The 13,994-nt window shown below is 41.9% G+C and overlaps 1 protein-coding gene across 2 annotated transcripts in view; it reads left to right on the top strand.

The window, feature by feature from the left end:
- LOC117427765 (breakpoint cluster region protein-like) overlaps positions 1-13,994 on the top strand; it is a 96,644-nt gene that overhangs the window by 69,704 nt on the left and 12,946 nt on the right. Inside the window, exons 9-16 of one of the 2 annotated variants that reach the window (XM_058994675.1) lie at positions 2,953-3,074; positions 3,803-3,971; positions 5,038-5,157; positions 5,589-5,664; positions 6,167-6,271; positions 6,605-6,679; positions 7,427-7,524; positions 8,161-8,292. In XM_058994675.1, coding sequence (XP_058850658.1) covers positions 2,953-3,074; positions 3,803-3,971; positions 5,038-5,157; positions 5,589-5,664; positions 6,167-6,271; positions 6,605-6,679; positions 7,427-7,524; positions 8,161-8,292 — 897 coding nt within the window. Of the gene's footprint in view, positions 1-2,952; positions 3,075-3,802; positions 3,972-5,034; positions 5,158-5,588; positions 5,665-6,166; positions 6,272-6,604; positions 6,680-7,426; positions 7,525-8,160; positions 8,293-13,994 lie in introns of both variants that reach the window. The other variant, XM_058994676.1, reaches the window with a different exon arrangement.

Below are 13,994 nucleotides of genomic sequence, written 5' to 3'. Positions count from 1 at the left end.
AGCAGCCCATAGACTGCAACATCACAGATACAGTATATACCAGTATAGCCCAGAGCTCTTGGGTTTAGCCGTGTTATAAATTAAAGCCTGGATTATGGTTTCATCTCCCAGTTCTCTAGCCCTTGACAAGGCCTGTGTGCACCATGACCTCTGACCTGGGGAAGCCTGGTTGCACACTTGTGGGTGATACACTGAAGGCAAGGTGATTTTCTGGGGAATATGTGAAATAAACAAGATAATTGCTGCCTCTGTGTTGAGGTTCTTTAGCAGTCGATTGAGTACTGTGTCAGTTGCTTGAATGAGGAGGAGTACATGACCACCAAAAGGGGTTATTGATGCACTTGAGCCAGCCAGGTCAACTGGTCGGCCACATGACTCATGGCTCGCAGTGTCTGATGACATCACTGGAGAGTCTAGCAGCAACAATATGAAGGGAACCAGGAGTCAGGCACATGCCAGCCTCCTCTGGTCAGCCTCTTCAGTGGCTGTTCTGCTACACTGTGCACAGACTTCCTTCTGCTCAGGAATGAGCTGCTCACGATACTGGAAATGACTTGAGCCAGTGCTTACCCCCGCCACGTTTCAGTAGTTTCACATAGCTTTCACTAAAGAATCACAAGGTCAGTACTTGGAACAGAAAGTCTACACAGTCGGCTTTCTCTAACAGCACCACTTCCCAGCTGCCTAATGGCCTGGGCAGGGCTGAAGGCTCCTTGTGTAAAATATAAAAAAATGTACCAGGGTCCAGTGCCAATGTAAACAGTGTGGTCACCTCCATCCACTGACTGACCACAGGAAGTAAACAAATTGCAGTCATTAAGGGAAGCTGTGAGGTTACAGGGTTATCCTGAAAATAAGCACAACAATTAAAAAAAAAAAATACACTGCACTTGGGAGTTTTATAAATAATACATGGCAGACAGACAGGCAGGCAGGCAGACGTACACACACACGCACACACACACACACACACACACTGTACAAGGATTCCTTGATTTTGTATATTTGGTACAAGTAACAGCAGGCATTCCATTTTTAATAAGATGACATTTAAAAAATAAAAAGACAAAGTTAAAGTATAGTGGAGTTACCCATTAAAAAAACTATTATATAGCCTGTGCTACTATTTTTCATTAAAATTACTGGTATTTCTGTGTTTGTTTGTACATGATACATGATAGAGAGTCCGGACAAGAAACTGATTAGTTGATTTTGAATCTGTAATAATCACGGTTCTATAAGCAGTGTTCTATTTTTCTGATGGAGAAATGTTTTTCTGTATAGCACTGTTCACAGGATGCTGTAATAATGCTATAGTGGCATTAGGATATTTCAAAATGATCCATTTTCCTCACTGACAGTCTCCCCGCTGTGCAGAACACTGCAAGGTAATGTGAAACTCATTGGCACTATCCAGCTGGATTTGCTACCAGCAGTCGCCCCTCACTTGTGGTGTACTTGAGTGATGGTCTCATGTTCAGGTGCCCTTAGGGGTTTACACACCGGGCACCGCTCCAGAACCTCTTTATACCACCAATTGAGTTAGGAAAGAGTTCTCAAAACTGTGGTTGATATGCCCTGCCAGGCGTGGTGTTCGACTCTGCTGCAACCCGTCCCTATCCTCGCTTGCTGTTTTACACCAGAAACCTGGATAACAATAATCATTGGACTCAATTGCAGTATGTTATTCCTTCATTATTCCTTCCTTCCTGGGATAACTTTTGTTTAAAACTGGCTTTCTCTTACCTGACTGATTCATTTGATCCTTTATGTAGGATGTACTGTGAAAGCTGCTGCTGTTAGTCAAGCAAGACAGCAGATCAGACTTCAATAGAGAGCTGGTAGGTGACGTTCGGTTGGCTGACAATTCTTTATCAAAGACTGCTCTAATTAACGACTGTTGCTGAGGAACAGTATTAAGATAGATGACTGCGATTCAGACTGCAATCGTTGCAGATGGGTTTGCCCAGAACAATGTAAATGCCCTGCAGGCTATTCAGTTCTGTACCGTCCTGGCTGCCCACAATGGCCCTACCCCCTCTCTTATGGCAGGTGTTTCAAAATGAAAGAAAAAAAAAAAAATCATTTTGTATGTGCAATCTCCCAAAGGCTCACATCTTACAGTTAGTGACTTAATGTTCTTCAGATCCTGCTCGCTTGACCTCATCCTTACTGACCCCTGATAGACATCAATGCTAAAAACAACTTGTATGCACAGATCTTCTTCAGCCTGGCAGTCATTTTCCAAGCGTCTGTGCTTGATGAGTGTCCTGAGGGATTTTAATTGGGCACAGACCCAGAGCAGCCCATTACCTCCTCTTGTGGTGGACGCAGCCAATAATGACTTCACTGCCGCCACCTTGCCATGGCTGTTCTGTGCTCTCTTCTGCTTTCTCCCTGGAGACGGGCCTCAGCTGTCTGCTCAGGCTTACACGCCCCTGCACTGATTTCAGAACGCACAGGGTTGGCCGTTTAAGTCAGTTCATGCGTCAGTAATACAATTTTGTCACAAGATCTGACAGTGCGAAACATTTTTGTTTATTTTATTTTTTCCCATTTCTGTTTCTTAGCAGCTGTTTTGTTTCTGTACAGTGCTTCTATTACTCTGGGTACCAAGTCATACTTTAAACCCAAGGATAGTAGACTGACGCACAGCAGCTCCCCCTGCCTGGCACAAAGTGTTACATCATTTTTAGGATCTACCTTTGCTCTTGTGCACTCTGCCCTCTTGTGGCTTGTCTTTAAACTACAGGTTTATCAACCTGACTTGGGTGTATTACACAAAGCTAGTTGACAGTAGCTGGAGGTGTATGGCCCATTTAAACCGTTGTGAGCCGAATCGCCACGCTGTTGAGTTCTTGTAACAATAGGAGTATATGAAAGTGCATCAAAGCTTTGATAGAGTACGTTAGTATTGTTTATCTCTTGAATGTGAGGTCCTTTCCTCTGCAGAACCGGCAGCTTCTGAAGGACCGCTTCATGGTGGAGTTGGTGGAAGGCGCTCGCAAACTGCGGCACGTCTTTCTCTTCACTGACCTGCTGCTCTGCACCAAGCTCAAGAAACAGGTTGGCGGGTAAGAGAGCGGGAAGCACTCCCTATGAAATAACCACCTTTTATTAAATCCTGCTGCTTGGATTAACTCTTCCCCTTGGGCTGGAGTTGATGGTTGCCTAAGAATATGGAAGTATGTGATTATTATATGGATCAATAGACATGCCCACTAAGTAAAACTCAACAGGCCTGCATTAAAGGCTGTTTAAGAAAATGTCATATTACAGATCTATAGTTCCAGTAATGCTTGGACGATTGCTGTATTTGAATTATTCTACAATAACATGTTTTGCATTTATTAGATCATTGCTTTTTTATTTGATTATATTTTTTAATATATATTTCTTGAAGAATATTAAAATGTGAGTTTGTGTTGGAGACTTGATGTCAATTTATAACCAGCATTTACAAAGCAGTAAAGAATGTACTAAAATACTAATACACTTCATCAATGCACTGAGTTTAGTTTGATCATCTATGCCAGGGGTTCCCAAACTGTGGGCCACGGGAGCAATGACATTCTATGCATTTTTATATATATAAAAATAACAATTTAGATGAAGTTTATTTCCAGTGTTACAGGTTTCAAAAAAAGTGCTAATAGTGAGCGGCAGTACCTAATGCAGCTGAACAGGTGGTCCACCGGTAAAGAATTTTGGGAAGCCCTGATCTGTGCTCTGGCTAAACGATCTGTACTGCAGCAGTAAACGGAGATGTACTCACATTCTAACGTGCCTGTTGGCGTTGCAGGAAGAGTCAGCAGTACGACTGTAAATGGTACATCCCGCTGTCAGACCTCACCTTCCAGACGATAGACGAGTCGGACTGCTCCCCCAACATCCCACAGGTCCCCGATGAGGAGATCGACGCCATGAAGATCAAGATCTCCCAGATCAAGAACGAGATCCAGAGAGAGAAGGTACAGCACTGCGCTGCTGACATGGGGTGTCCACACTACACACTGGCACACGCTCGCAAACACAGACACACACGCACACGCACACACAGAATTCTACACCAGCCTGCAGTCTGGGGGTGATCTGTGGGACTGCAGGGAAATACACCACGATCAAAAGGAGTCACTTCACTCAATTGCAGTTTGTTAAACTCTTGGACCTTGCCCCAGTAATGCTGGGAAATATTTTTTTTTAATGAACTGGGACACACAAGTTGCTTTTACCATTGCTGCGTTGAGATCTGTGTGCAAATCTCAAGTCGTCCATTGAAAATGTCCCCAGTATAATACAATGCAACTGCATTGACTACACTCCCAAGACATATGCCAGGCCATATGTCTTGAACAGAATTAATCTTCTGTCCAAAACCCCAGCATATCTATACACATAATCTGGGCCACAGCCTAGTTCCTATTTACTTAACTATGAAGATTAATAATGCTATTGTGTAACTGCCACATGGTGCATAGTATTTTGCACAAATTGATATTAGATATCTTAATATCTAATATACTAATACTGGAATATCTTGTAGAATATATTCATAATCCCCCCATAAGAAGTGAAAAAAAAATTCAGATGGCTTTATCACATCATTATCAGGAGGGTCTTCTTTATATTATAAATACATATTTAGTAGTGGTCAGCAGAAAAGGTCTATAGGAAGACCGAATTGTTCGCAGGACAATTGACATATACTGTATAACTTTAAATGCAAAAGCTTGTACAGTAGTCATTGGAACACCCCATTGCTTCTGCATTTGTTTTGTTTTGCATATGAAATCAAACCACTGGAACTGAAAATCCTGGAAAATTGTCAAAATATGAAATGAATGATTGTATAATTTAATGGATTACTTAGGCCACGCATGCAGTTTAGGAGGTTTTCATGCAGGTAGGCAGGTATATAAAGGATATAAATGACCAGTCTTGAGCTATTCTGATACATTTGCACACGACTGCATGCAAGACCGCTGTGCTGATAGTAGCTGGTTAACCCGACCCCCTCCTTTGTTGTTGTGCCAGCAGAGAGCTAACAAAGGCAGTAAGGTGATCGAGAGGTTGAAAAAGAAGCTGTCTGAACAGGAGTCGCTGCTGCTGCTGATGTCTCCCAACATGGCCTTCAAAGTGCACAACAGGAACGGCAAGGTGACATCTCATCTTACTGACCCGCCTTCATTTAAGAGAGTCAGCTGTTGAGTTTGCCTGCTGTAAGCTCAGGGATGGAAATAAGACTCCCATTGCATAGCAGTTTGATCTATTCCTAGTTTTAGAATGAGTTTAATAAGACACACCTGAGCTTGTTACCTTATCAAGATCCTAAAAAAAATGGTATGGGTGAAACTGCTATGCAATAAGAATCTGATTTCCATCCCTGATCTTGCAATATACTGTAGTAGAGAATGGTGTGCTTGAGTATCCTGTTTATACCTATTAACCTGCCAGTCTTGCGTATGCGTGTGTCTCTGGTCTTTTTCCTAATTGGTTTCACATGAAAAATCATGTGTCCCCACAAGTACTCTCTGAACTGAAAGGAACGCGCTGGCTTTAACAGCTTTTCCCTTCCTGTTCAATTTCAGAGCTACATGTTCCTGATCTCTTCGGACTACGAGCGGGCGGAGTGGAGAGAAATGATTCGGGAGCAGCAGAAGAAATGTAGGTGTTACAGCAGAATTCTTCAAGGCAGGGTGCTTGGGGTGGGGCGGTACAGCCCAGACCAACATGCCAATGAATCGGTGGTAAAGAGTTATGAGTAACAGACACATGCTCTTAGAAGCTGCTTGCTTTCACTTACAAATGAGGACACATGTGATCTATTTACTGTGATGAACAAACAATTGATTTATCAGCACTTGAAATCAGCCAGTGTGTATGTTACGGCCAAAGACCGAAAATCGGCCAATGCTGTCATTGGCCGTTGCTCTTGGGCTCTGACAACAGTGCCCGGTCATTGACGTCATTGTCCGAATTTGGCCGTAACATGTACAAGTGGGACATGTCATAATGAGTTACAGTAGTGGAATTTATATTTGCCACTTTCAATTCTAATAAGATTGTTCCTTTTACTGTATCGTGGCTTGCCCTTGCCCTTGCCTTTGCCGTTCTGTATCCTGCTGTTCAAGAAAAGCCCCTCACATGTGTTGAAATGCTGTTCCAGGTTTCAAGAGCTTCTCCCTGACCTCGGTGGAGCTCCAGATGCTGACTAACTCGTGTGTGAAGCTGCAGACGGTCCACAACATTCCGCTGACGATCAATAAAGAAGGTAGGAGGGGGGCGGGTCCCAGGCGGTGTGGGAGGGGCCAGCTCGGCTCATTAAAAGCAATACCCTTCAGGTTTTTGCAAGTCAGGATCCTGTCTTGCATTTCATTGTTTCTATTAAAAGAGCCTTTGCTGCTGACTGTGTATGCTGTATCTGCACTACCTGTCCTTCAGCTAGGAATAGGGCACAGGGTCAGTCCTTCCTTCTGCCACTGCTCTTATGCCATTTTTACATTTCTTTTTTGCTTGGCCTCTTTACTTAGAGTAGGTAGAGACATCTGCTGTTGTAAACTGTTTGGATTGGTCTGTAATAACTGTGTTGTTTGTTTCTTCCCAGATGATGAATCCCCTGGACTGTATGGGTTCCTGAATGTAATTGTCCACTCAGCCTCCGGACTTAAACAGAGCTTAAGTAAGCTTACTAAGAGTTTCTAAGAGCGCCGTTTAATTTGTCTGCATTGTCCGCCATTTCATTTGCACAGACAGAGAGATTGCACAGTAATTATGAAGTTTGTCCTGTGGTTATACTATAATTGTACCATTGTAATTACTATGGTTTTAAACATGCTATACCATAGTGACATGTTCTTAACCATAAAGCTTATAATTTTTTTTTTAATAAGGAACACTATAAATTGATGGCACGTCTACAAATGCCTGTTCCATCAGCAGTCCCTTCTGTGCAACACTTACAGCCCCAAAACCAGCGATCAGGGCATTCAGTGGACTTTCCATTGCCCTCAGCTGTTTTACAATACATAGTTTAGTACTGCATCTGTCAAGAAGAATTCATTAAAACCGTACATTTGCAGTCGTATTCCAGCTCTGGCATTGTTTAAAGTGCTCTTGATAGGACTCCTTGGCACTGTGTTTTATTAGCATGCACAGATGCTAGAGGAGATGGAATGAGAGTCTTTCCACCATTCCTTTGTGTTCTAGTGTAATTAAAAGGAGAGCCAGACTCACCCTTTCTGACTGATTCAGATTAATGGAATTGGATTCTGTTTTTATGATTTGCTGGGGGGCTGGTTTTAGACACACTATTAAACTGGCTATCTCCCTTCCGGTCCTCCCCAGTTCATGATATTACCCTGTTTTCAGTGTGATAGGAAATATGCATTGATATGGTCTTGGCTAAACGCTTGCCTCTCATATACAGATCTGTACTGCACATTAGAAGTGGACTCCTTTGGTTATTTTGTGAACAAGGCCAAGACGCGAGTGTACAGAGACACCACAGAACCTAACTGGAACGAGGTGAGTTTCTGATTCTAGGCTTGTATACGTCCAATCTGGAGCCTTGTTTTTAGGAGCGGTTTCTCTTCCACTCATATGTATCTGTTGATTTGATAACCCCTGTTTGAAATCCAAGCAATGGCCAGCACGGGTCTATCTTGGTCTGAGCTGCTTGCTTATTTTTCACTGGTCATTCTGGTTCAAGAAACACCAATGCTGGTTGAAGAGTCTCTTTACTGTAAAAGGTGATTTGTTATCTACATTCCTAAATTATTGTAACTTCTGTAAAACTGTACTGGGCTGAGTATCACCCAGTAGGACATATATTAGTTTGAGTATTTGTAATCATGTGTTCCAATTCCCAACTCTAGCTGGTCCCCAGCACAGCACAGCACAGCAGCACAATTTCTAATAGGAAAGATTTCCTGCCTCTTTGTTTTACCTTCCTGTTTTTACTTAACCCTTTAAAACAAAATGGAAATGCAATTCTCTCTTTTTCACAAATACAAGCATATTTAAATGTGAGAGGTTTTCCATGTTTGAAAAGCATTTGAACCCTAAGTTCAATCAGCGGGGAATAATAAAACCCATCCCTTTGAAACACTGCCCTGCAAAGGGAAGAGCATCTCACCGTTGCGCTTTCTTATCCTTTCCCAGGAGTTTGAGATTGAGTTGGAAGGCTCTCAGACCCTGCGGTTACTGTGTTATGAGAAGTGCTACAACAAAACCAGACTCAACAAAGAGGATGGCGAGAGCACAGACAGAATCATGGGCAAGGGGCAGATCCAGGTAAGGCTTCCTTTAATCACTAAACCAGGCCTTGTTGGCTGTCCAGTTTGTTTACAGTCCCTATAGGGTAGTTTACACTGCATATAGACCAGCTTCCTCCTTCCTTAAAGTCTTCTTTCCAACTGCAGTGCTTGGAGGTTATGGGTTTTACAGGAAATGCTAGAGCTGGGTTAAGGATGGTTGTCTTCATGGAACTCAGTATTCTGTGTTGCCGAGCAAATCTCATCTTGAAGGCAGCTGTAATGAATGCAGTGTCTTGTCTAGGGGTGACAGGGTAGGCGGGGAGCTGTCTCAATGCAGCGGAGTGCTGTCTAAGCTCTGTCTCTCTGGCACTGCGCCTATAGAATATCCACATCAAGGGATAAAGGCAATTCTAACATGGTATGGATTCAAAATAATGGATTGGGGGGGTTCATTCTTTTCAGGAGACATAATAAATGACTGCTGATGAAAACATATTTGCTGTCTGAATGTGAACAGTGTTAAGAGTTTATACGTTCAAACGCTCATCCGTTTGTCTACTTGACTTCATTTCTTATAGTTGACCTAGCTTCACATGTACCTGCATGGACCTCTCAGAACTACATTTCCCATCATCCTCCTGCTCACTGGTAAATCCATCTCAGTTACATATGTGAGCAGGAGGATGATGGGAAATGTAGTTCTGAGAGGTCCATGCGGGTACATGTGAAGCCATCTTGAGGCAGGGAATGCAATTTAAAAGTTTAAAAAAGTGGTAAAAATGTAAATTAAAAAAAAAAAATTAAAACAATACACAGTAAACAGTTGTAGCAACACATGGGAACATGTAACACAATAAAATAAAAAGGTCCTTATGTACCCTTTAAGCCCTGAGGGTGTGTGGCAGGGCAGAAGCCCTGTTTATTGTTTATCAACGTGGTAGTAAAGGCTAATGCCCAGCCTGCACATAGTTATTCTTTTGTTGAAACCTTTTATTTTGGCCCTCGTGCCAGTTTGTTTGTTCCTGTTTATTTGTTGTTTTGTTTATTAAATGTGCACTCTAGTGCTTAAACTGCAGCTTTCTGTCTCTGGGTCTCTTTCCTGCTGGTAACAGCTTGGGCCATGACGCTACCCTAAACAAACTAGAACAATGGCCAAACTAAAAGGTTTAAACAAAAATCACAGCACAAACACTCACCCCCAAACTACTCTTAACAGTCAAAGGATTTCTGGTTCCTTTTATACATGTGGCCACTCCCCAATTAGCACCAGTTACTTAACTGGGGAATGGCCACACCTGTGATGGTTGGCACGGATAGATTTAACCCCATCCCTGCCAACCTTGCATTCTCATACACACACTGTTTACAGCAGTATGGGTTCTGTCCTGTCAACAGGCTCACAGTGGTGGGCGGTTCTTCATATCCCCTCTGAAGATAGAGAACCCTGGGACCAATCTGGTAACTATGGCCCTATTGGGATTAAACTCATTATTGGGTTTGTCTCGCCCCTGTTCACAAGCCACAGTGTCAGCCCCCAGGTACATGTTTCAGACTGGTGTCTAGACTTGAGCTCCTACCAGCTGAGAAAGGAATGCTGGAATCACCTCTCACTAACCTGGAGGGCAGCTAAAAACTATGAGTTTTAAATTCTCTAGAGTATAAATAGTAAGAAGTTTTTTCTTCTCATCAGTAAGTGCACAGTAAATTCATATTAATTCCCAGGAGCCACAAAAGATAATTGCCAGTTTGTTTCAAAAGAGCTGTAGCTGGCAGCTCGTTATTGGAGATTATAAAATGGTGATACTTCATGGTGTTACGGTAAACTTAGAAATACTAAATATAAACGGAATAAATTCAGTAGGAAACATTTGTCTTTTTCAATGTCTTTTAGACTTCTTGTCTTTGGTCATTGAATTTATTTAGTTTATTTTAGTATTTCCAGATTCAGCATTATTGATTGTTTTATAGGTATGCATGAAGCTTCAACCTTGACTCATCCTCATCGTCTGTTCTCAGTATTGATTTACAAAGCACCATTTACACAGACATCGTGTGAAACTAGCTTTTACAAAGTTAATTTTTAATGCTGTTAACTTTGCTTAGTAGCACCTGTCAGAAATGTGGATGAAGTGTTAAAATGCCATGGCGACTTGCATTTGTAATTGGTTGGCTGTTTGCATGTGTTTGATCAAAGTTTTCATGGACGTTGTTACAGCCTTGAACAAGCAGTGCTTGCAGATCACAAGAGGAGAGTGTTCAGGTTGCTGTTTATATCCTTCGCATGGGATATGTCTGCACCTGGTTTAATCAGACCCTTGTGTTTACAGGAGCTGGCTTCTTCTTAATAAGTCTGTTAGACAGTAGTCACTGAGCAGGCTGATTCAGTGTTGGATGTGAGCTGGCTGCCCTGTGTGGGGAGGCGGGCCGTCGTTGCGGCTGCAGGGAGGCTCAGAACCTCGCTGTTTCCATGACAACGGTTACCAACGGGGACAGAGCTGGGGGCAGGAGCGTCGCAGGGCAGGGCCCTAAGCTGTCAGAGTGACGCACCTGAGGAGACTTGCTTTTTAACAAAACTTGTTTGTTATTCAGGAGACAATTTTAGTCCCTATTGTTAAGAGAAGCTCATTTTCAATCTGGAGTTGTGTCCCCTAAGAAAACTGCTTTGGTAATTAAGATGTTTTAGCAGTGGAAAAATAAAATCGGCACTGCAAGTATATGATATGATGAATCGTTCAGCAAAGTGATCTACGTGGAAAACAATAACAACACTGTGATAAATAGCAGGTACTGTAGACTGACCCAGTTTAGAACAGACCCTGTTCAGATTAGTAATTTCTTCTGATCACAATCTGTACCATATGAAAAATGCCACATCTAGCCTTTGTTTTATGTTTTTGATACATACATTTCATTAAAAAAAAGTAAGAACACTTTGAATTAAAAACTCAGAGATGGCTGTAAATGTTTTGTACGCCACTTATAGGACGATCTTGATGGAGCTGTTATCAGCAGGCATTTCATTAGGATTGCATGGTTTGGATTATAGATCAATTCGGATTAGCGACAATTTACACAGTTAACACATTATCATGTAAAAATGTATAATGTTAAACTTCTAAACATTTTTAAAACTCAGCAGTTCCTTCTCACATGTGCAGATGTTATCCAAGATTAAAGTAGCATTTAAATGCTTTAGCTTCATTATGTGAATATTTTTTAGCATGCATTTAACTGCATTCTGGCACAGTCCATCCAATTGTAACAGCGTTGCCATTGAAACATTCTGACTATCAAGTATCTGCTGGGTGAATTAAGTAATACTATCCAACACAAGCTCTAATGGTTTGTTATGGTCTAAGTAGACCAATGGGATAGTGATATATTGCTGGGACTGGCCAAAGTGGGATGAATTGATAAACTCCATCTTGAAAATCTACTCTGTAAACCCATGGCAACTCAGCAGGGTCTTGGTGCAGGGGCCGGTAGATACAGACTCCTACATTGGTACGTTGAGCTCCACTTGCATGGAGTCCAGCCTATGAATGAGAATCCAGCTGGCAGAGCCGCGTGACGTGGAGACAGGGAAGGAAGCTGGGTTTTAATGGGAAGCTGAGGCTGTGTATTCCACTGGCTCTGAGCTGTGCTTCTCATTGCTGCGAGGAGGCCTGGATCTCCCAGCACATCTGTGCCGCTGCTGCAGGCACTCATTTAAGAAGATTAAAGTGCTTAAATATGAATAGGAGTTGTTTGGAAGCCTGTGCGTTTGACTGAAGAGTAATAGAACTGAAAAGATTTTGCATTGTTTTGGTGGTGTTTGTTTTTTAAGAGGCTTATATTTTATTGAGCAAATGAAGAACAGTTTTTTTTTATTCTATCACTATATACTGGTATATATATATATATATATATATATATATATATATATATATATATATATAATTTATACTGTCTATATCAAAAGTAACTGGACACGTGGATAGATTTTTGAAATTGTATTCCTAATACTGTGTGCAATTTTAGATGTTATTTGATAAATTCTCAATCCAATATTATTATGTCTGGTCTTGTTGCCAATTGATTACCTTTCTAAATTAATTTAAATTTGCATTCAGGAGAGACAGTAGAAGTCTATTAAGATTCAGGCGGAGCTTGAAATATTGACTCATGTTTAAAAAACGTCCAGCACTGTCTAGAATGTATAATGCAAGGAATATATATATATATATATATATATATATATATATATATATATATATAGGCCAGTCTGTAATAGCTTTACTTTGGTTGACATCATTCATAATATAAAGGGGTCCTACAGTACATACTGTGGAAAGGTGCTGTATGGATGGGTTATAAGTACCATATTTATTTTGTTAAACATGATGGATAAGGGTACATGTTTCAAACAATGATATACATGTGTTTGCTCATTTATTGGGTACAGTATCTACTGTGCAATAACTCTGAACAGCAGGCTTATGAACTAATATTTTATACAGTTACCAAGTTTTATCCTTTTGTCTTAAGGATGCGAGCTATCCTCAGTTTACAGGCTTGGAGATAAAAAAAAACAATAAAAAAAAAAAAACATTATAGATCCATTATAGATGATTACATTTCCATCTAATCCAGGCAGTGTTTATACAATTATCTACTTCCAGCTCCTGTTGTACTGAACCTTTGACATCATTAGCATGATACAATCGCAGGAGAAGCAGTTTTGCTTTGTGTGCCTGTGTGTGTGTGTGTGTGTGTGTGTGTGTCCAGTCAGCGCTGCAGGATAGCCTGTGTGTGTGTGAATAGGAGAGCATCCTCATCGAAGTATTGTTCAGGGCTGCTCAGGGGATTAGGGAAAGGGTTAAGCTTCTAAAGAAACCGCATAGCAAACAAGCAAACAGGAGCGTGCAGCCCGGCTTCTTCAAAGGGTGCACCTGACACTGATGAAACAGGGCATTGTTCACTCCCTCCTGCCACCTCTGTGTCGGGCTGCTGGCAGCTGCTGGTAATCGGGATAGAGGAGTCCCAGGATTTAAACTGTCCGGGTATTAAATCTCTGTATCCCATCTGGAGTGTGTGGCACAAAGGCGGACCATCGGGAATGCCACACAAAGGAGACAATCGATCTGCTGTGAACTCGAGACTGAGCTGCTAGTGGATGGGGTATTGGAATACTGCGAAGTATGTCTCTGTTACTGGAATAAGGAGACTTGCTGCGCAGCTGGGTTTTAAAAAGAGCACCTTTAGGGGCGTGGTTTGTAATTCGGAGATTGTTCTCTGCCTGGATTGCTGAGGAGAGACAGAGCTGGGAGGATGACAGGAGTGAGGGTGTCAGATCCCTCCCTGGAGGAGACATGCAGCCAGTTTCAGCAAGGCTGCTCCATGGAGGGCGAGGAGCCGCCCGCGGGGAAGAAACGCTCCTACACCGGGGCCAGGCTGTGGGGTCGTGTGCGGAGCAAACTGCTGAAGCAAAAGGTGCCGTTGATTGATTGGTTCTATGTACAGTAATATTACTGGCTCCGTAACCAGGGGCTAGTGAGAGAAAGTTTTGTAAAGGAGTTGATTTACTGTAGTTGATTCCGTTTCATTTCTTCATCATTTAAAATACCTTATGAAAAAACATGTGTGAACTTGCCTGCTGCTAGGTTTCTTCATTATCAATTAGCACAACATTTGTGTACATATGTAAATATGTAATGTATTCTTACACTTAACAGTTACTAGCATTTAAAGCCTAACATA

Source organism: Acipenser ruthenus, chromosome 21 (assembly GCF_902713425.1).
Source record: "Acipenser ruthenus chromosome 21, fAciRut3.2 maternal haplotype, whole genome shotgun sequence".
NCBI classification, from domain to species: domain Eukaryota; kingdom Metazoa; phylum Chordata; class Actinopteri; order Acipenseriformes; family Acipenseridae; genus Acipenser; species Acipenser ruthenus.
Note: the sequence above shows the minus strand (reverse complement) of the source record. Positions and strands in the feature narration are given on the sequence as shown.